Raw genomic sequence first — 5730 nt, 5'->3', positions numbered from 1 at the left:
AAACCTTGAGGACCCCTCGAGGCCTGCCCACACCAACCTCATCCTGGGAACTGCTCTCAAAGGTTGGGCAGGCTGAAATTACTGACTCTAACCTCGGGCCTTTCTCCTCCGTGTTTCTTCACTTCCTCTGGGAAGTCATGGACACCCTCCCCTGTCAGGTGACCGTCCATTGACGGTCACAGCTGTCTCTCCCTACCTCCCTTCATCAAATCACCCCTCCCTTTAGCATTAAAATCCTCTGTTTACTCCGTCTGTCTCCTCCATCCTTGGAAGCCATCCTTAGATAGGGTAGGGCATTGCGTGTTTTGTCCCGGGCTGAATTGACAGCTCTAGGAACTCCTAAGCTAGTGCAGATCCTCACTTTCTTGCTCCCCGGTGCCCAAAGGTGAACAACTCAGGGATCTTGGGGGGCCCCCGCGCTAGGCGGGGGGCAAGCGCGGCCACCAGGGGTCGCCCGAAGCGCTGGGACACCGCACGGTCCGGCCCAAGCCCAATCTCAGCGCCACGCGGCGGGAGCCCCTGCAGCCCAGGCGCACCTGCTCTGATCCCGGTCTCCGGCCCCGCCGCCGTCAGCTATTGGCGCAATCTTGACAAAGGGGCGTGATCGTAGTCGAGGCCACGCCCCCAGCTCTGGTACTTAAAGGAATTTGCTGGTCCGAGGGGATCGCAGTGCCGCGGCCGGGCCTCGCGAGCAGAGTTGTCTACCGACCTTGCGCGACCCGGTGACCCCGACTACCTAGGTCGCTCCGGCCACCATGCCGCGCTCCTTCCTGGTCAGGAAGCCGTCCGACCCCCGCCGGAAGCCCAACTATAGCGAGCTGCAGGACGCGTGTGTGGGTGCGTGGCGGGGTGCGGGACGCGGGCGGCTCGGGGATCTCAAGGGTGCGGCGGAGAGAATCGGGCTCTGCGGGCGCGACAGGTGGATCTGGAGCTCCGGGTCTTGGCAGTTGGGGTCCACCGAGGGCGTCTGTGGCCCGGGACGGGGAGGCTCTGCGAGTGAAGACCCGAAGGCGGGCAGCCCTGCGGAGCCCGGGTGGGGGAGGGGCGGGTGGGGAGTCCCCCCCTATTTGGCGCCCCGAGAATCGGCTCAGCTGACTCCCTGCTGTCTCTTCCCGCAGAGTTCACCTTCCAGCAGCCCTACGACCAGGCCCACCTGCTGGCGGCCATCCCTCCGCCCGAGGTCCTCAACCCCGCCGCTTCGCTGCCCACCCTCATCTGGGACTCTCTCCTGGTGCCCCAAGTACAGCCGGTGGCCTGGGCCACCCTCCCGCTGCCGGAGAGCCCCAGGGCCGCAGAGCTGACTTCTCTGTCCGATGAGGACAGTGGCAAAAGCTCCCAGCCGCCCAGCCCGCCCTCGCCGGCGCCGTCGTCCTTCTCTTCCACCTCGGCCTCATCCCTGGAAGCCGAGGCCTTCATTGCCTTCCCGGGCTTGGGCCAACTTCCCAAGCAGCTGGCCAGGCTCTCGGTGGCCAAGGACCCCCAGTCCCGGAAGGCCTTCAACTGCAAATATTGTAATAAGGAGTACCTCAGCCTGGGCGCTCTGAAGATGCACATCCGAAGCCACACGCTGCCTTGCGTCTGCACGACCTGCGGAAAGGCCTTCTCCAGGCCCTGGCTGCTCCAGGGCCACGTCCGCACCCACACTGGTGAGTGTACATAGCTGAGTGCTGAGTCTTGTTTGGCCTCAGACCCTGGGGGACTCAACACTTAACTCCCTTCGCTGCCAAGCAGTGGACAAAGTAGACGTTGGTTGTTCTCTGTCCCGGTCCTTGCTGTTCGGGAGGGCACTGTAGAAGCCAGACAGGATGTTGGTAGACAGGATATTCTCCACCTGGCCTTGAATCCTCGGTTGAGAACTTCCTCGCTCTCCCCATTTCTAAAATCAACCTAAGAACACTTTGTGGGACTTTTGTACAGAGTGAAGTGCTGGGTACAGGTGCCGCTAAGAAATGACTTCCCAGGGACTGGAAGGGTGGCTCAGTGGTTAAGAGCACTGGCTACTCTTCCAAAGAACCCTGGTTTAATTCCCAGCACCACACCGTAGCTCACAACTGTCTGTAAGTCCAGTTACAGGGGATATGACACCCTCATACAGATACACATACAGGCAAAACAGCAATCCACATAGAATAAGAGAATAGAATAAATGCATCATTTAAAAAAATGAAGAAATGACTTTGCTCTCCTCTCAGCCTTGGAACACTAAGCTTCTAGAAGTGTGAGGAAAAGGCTTCAGCCAGTCTTGGTGGAGATTCCTGTTGGGGCAGCTTTGGGGTGTGAGCTGGCCCGTTGGAGCTGTGCTTCCTGTGGCCAGCATTGGAGCAGTGAGGCCTCGGGCCAGGGGGTGGTATTTGCAGGTCTCATTGACACCTTTATTACATGAATAAGACTACTTACCCATTGCTCCTCCGGGCATAGATTGCCTCAGATTTAACCTATAAAAGTGTAACAGGCTGGGCTGGCCTTTCCTGCAGGGTTGCTAAGCTGTGGGGCTCTACTTTGGGAGAGCAGAAGCCCTCAGGGGTCCTAGGCTGCCTCCTATCCCCCCCAGGGACTTTGTTTTGATGTAAAGGCAGGGCTCAGACAAAACCCTCCTTGAAATGCACCACCCTCTTCTCATGGGTTTCCATTGTGTGTCTTAATGGTGGCCCAGGGGGTGGGGGCCTGCAGGGTTAGAGCAGGTGCATGGGGCAGCGGTGCCCAGCACCTGTTCTGGCCGCAGCTGCTGGCTCATTGCGTGGCAGGCCCCTTTAATCCAAGGGGTATCACATGTACAGTGCCCCCCTCAGTGGCCTTTGTCCCAGCCGGCCTGGTGCCGATTTCACACTTGCCAGGAACACTGAGGCGTCTGGGGGTCGGGGATCTGTGAAGAGTAGGGGGGGTTGCACTTCCTGTGCAAGCCCAGAGACTCCCGGCTCCATCTCACCACATGTTATCTTGCACCTCCCTTTTGTTAAGATTTACTTCAGTTCACCCCTCCCCGCTAAACTGACAGGTAGTGCTTCAGCCCGTCTTGGGAGGGGTCAGAACCCCTAGCTTGTAGGGACCTGCAGATTGCTGGTACACCATCACCCTGCGCTTCTTTTCCCAGCCCCATGGAGCCCCACCTGCGTGGTTGAAGGCTTCTGTGGGTTTGTGCCCCCCTAGGTTGGTTGAAAGCAACTCGTTCAGTGAATACCTGCTGAGTGGGTGGGTCCCACAGGAACCCCGCTGAGATTCCCTTGTCCAGAGGCTCAGCACGCCCAGGAGTCATTCATCAGCCCTGAATTCCATCACAAGAATCTAACCAAAGGGCACCGCCTGTGGCCTAGCAGGCTGGGAGGGAGCGGAGGGCTGCCTTGCCTTGTTTTGAAAATCCGTTTGGCATTATAGCCTCATGCTTGGCACATAGTAGGGGTGCAGCAGATGTTTCGTTTTGTTGCTGTTTGTACAGCTCAAGCCAGGCTGGGTTTAAACGAGACACCCTCCTCCCCCTCTCTCTACAGTGCTGGGATTCCAAGTGAGGACCCCCAAGCTCAGGTCCCCGCTTTTAAAAAGCGCATTTATCAATTCAGGTATTCACTGAACGGAGCCGCTTTCAGCCATCCTAGGGGGCGCAAACCCACAGCGTTTATTAAGCCCTTACTGGCCACACAGCCCGTGTGTGGGCAGGGGGGTGTCAGGATTCCTGTCTGTAAGCCCCTGGGTTGGGGCTTGCAGTAAGTTAAGGAGAGGTTCCCTACTAGTTTGATGGGGATAGGGGGAGCCAAGATTTTGGCATTGCAGTGTGGTGGGCTGCTGACAGGGTGCAAAGGAATGGCCTCGCTGGCTCTCGGTGGGGGTGGGGAGGCCTCTCCAGGCTGCCTCTCAGACTCTGTCCCAGACAAAGTAAATCAAAGTAAACTCAAGGCTGGTGGTAGGAAGACCAACGAACGGCAGCTCCCCTGCCTAAGGCAGTGACTTCAACCAGGGGCTTGGGAGGCCTGGTGAGTGACCTGGAACCTGCTCCTCACCTCTGTGCCTCAGTTTCCCCATCTCTAATAGGACTGCAGAAGGGACAGGTGACAGGCTAATCGGAAGTGTTGAGTGCCTGGGAAGAACTCTGTTTCAGTTAGCCCCGCCTGGGAGAAGTCTGGAGACTCAGAAGTCTGGTGGTGTTCAGGGCTGCACAGCAGGAAGCCCAGAGACTATCCATCACCCAGTGCAGGCCTGGTTGTGCTTGGGCTGATGGGGCCCTGTCCAGAACTTCCTAACCCCTCTGGTATCTCTCCCCAGGTGAGAAGCCTTTCTCCTGCTCCCACTGCAACCGTGCCTTTGCCGACCGCTCCAACCTACGTGCCCACCTCCAGACCCACTCGGATGTGAAGAGATACCAGTGTCAGGCCTGCGCCCGAACCTTCTCCCGAATGTCCTTGCTCCACAAACACCAAGAGTCTGGCTGCTCCGGAGGCCCTCGCTGACCCTGCTACCTCCCCATCCTCACTGGCATCTCCCTGGTGCCCTGGAGCTCATCCTCCTCACTGCCAGGATTCCTTCCAGCTTAAGTCCGGGGACCTGTGGAGTCCATGTCTGGCCCCGGTTCCTGCTTGGCTCTCTTGGTGGCCTTTGCTGCAGATGGCTGATGGAAGGCAGAGTGCCTTTGTACCCTCCCAGAGCCTCCTGCCCTCAGTATTCATGAGGTGTAGCCTCTGGACACAGCTGCTTCGAGCCATAGAACTAAAGCCAACCCACTGGCTGGGAAGCTTGAACCCCACTCAGGGGACCCCACTTCCCTACCTCCCCCAAGGACCCTTTCAGGCCACCTTCCTCGAGGTACAACAGACTATGCAATAGTCCCACCCCTCCTGCGTCCATGCCTCGGCAGGGTGGTTACTGGACACATGTCCAGGTGCCCCTAGGCCTAAGCAGCTGTTTCAGCCCCCGCCCCATTTGTCCTGGGGACACCTGTCTCACAGCAGTTTAACTGTCTCAGAAGGGACCATGAATAATGGCCGTCACTTGTTAGGGGCCAAGTGGGGTGCTTCAGCCTGGCCAACGTGTCTCCCAGAACTATTTTGGGGCCCAACAGGTGTCCCCGGGGAGAAAGATGTTTACATTTTAAAGGTATTTATATTGTAAGCAGCATTTTGTATAGTTGATATGTACAGTTTATTGATATTCAATAAAGTGGTTAATTTATATACTAAAAACTGCTCAGCGTCGTGGAGGGGGACACCGCGAAGGGACTTAGAGGAGGGGGGGGCAGGACCTTAAGTCTTGTGCTTTGGAGTTCTAACCAGAGGGTCATGAACTTTGGGCACTGGGCTGTCCGGTCTGGTGTCTATCCCAATCCCGGACTGTGTTAAGCTTCCTGAGCTCTTAGTTACCCGGGCTCTCTTGGGAAGCTGCTCCATGGTCTTTCTCTACCGCCTGGCTCCACCATAGCAGGTCTTTTGGGCAGAACTAGCGGCCCCTCCCCGCTGAAGGAGGATGTCTTTCCTGTTCCCAAGCGCCTCCCTGTCAGGCAGGCCCACACCTCTGTCTGGCTGCTGGGTACCAAATGGCCTTTGATGCAAGGAAATGGACTAGCTGGAGCCAGGAGGGTGAGAAGCCAGGCCAAAGGGTAGGGGTCATTCAGCTTCCTGCTTGGAGGACCAGGGCCGGAGCAATTTACCTCGGGCTAGTTGGTGCTGGTGACCTCAACTCTGAGGGCCTCCCGGGGCTCAGAAAATGAGTGTCCTTTCTGAGCACAAAAGGTGCTGAAGGTGCCAG

At 57.7% G+C, this 5730-nt stretch overlaps 1 protein-coding gene across 1 annotated transcript; it reads left to right on the top strand.

The window, feature by feature from the left end:
* Positions 1–488: 488 nt before the first annotated feature.
* Snai1 (snail family transcriptional repressor 1) lies at positions 489–5168 on the top strand. Its single transcript, XM_032902473.1, has 3 exons — positions 489–837; positions 1119–1646; positions 4255–5168. Exons 1-3 carry the CDS (start codon positions 756–758, stop codon positions 4437–4439), a joined length of 795 nt encoding a protein of 264 aa, XP_032758364.1. The 5' UTR covers positions 489–755; the 3' UTR covers positions 4440–5168.
* Positions 5169–5730: the final 562 nt, after the last annotated feature.

This window comes from Rattus rattus, chromosome 5 (genome assembly GCF_011064425.1).
Source record: "Rattus rattus isolate New Zealand chromosome 5, Rrattus_CSIRO_v1, whole genome shotgun sequence".
NCBI lineage: Eukaryota > Metazoa > Chordata > Mammalia > Rodentia > Muridae > Rattus > Rattus rattus.
The sequence above is the reverse complement of the archived record's forward strand: the minus strand, read 5'-3'. Positions and strand labels throughout refer to the sequence as shown.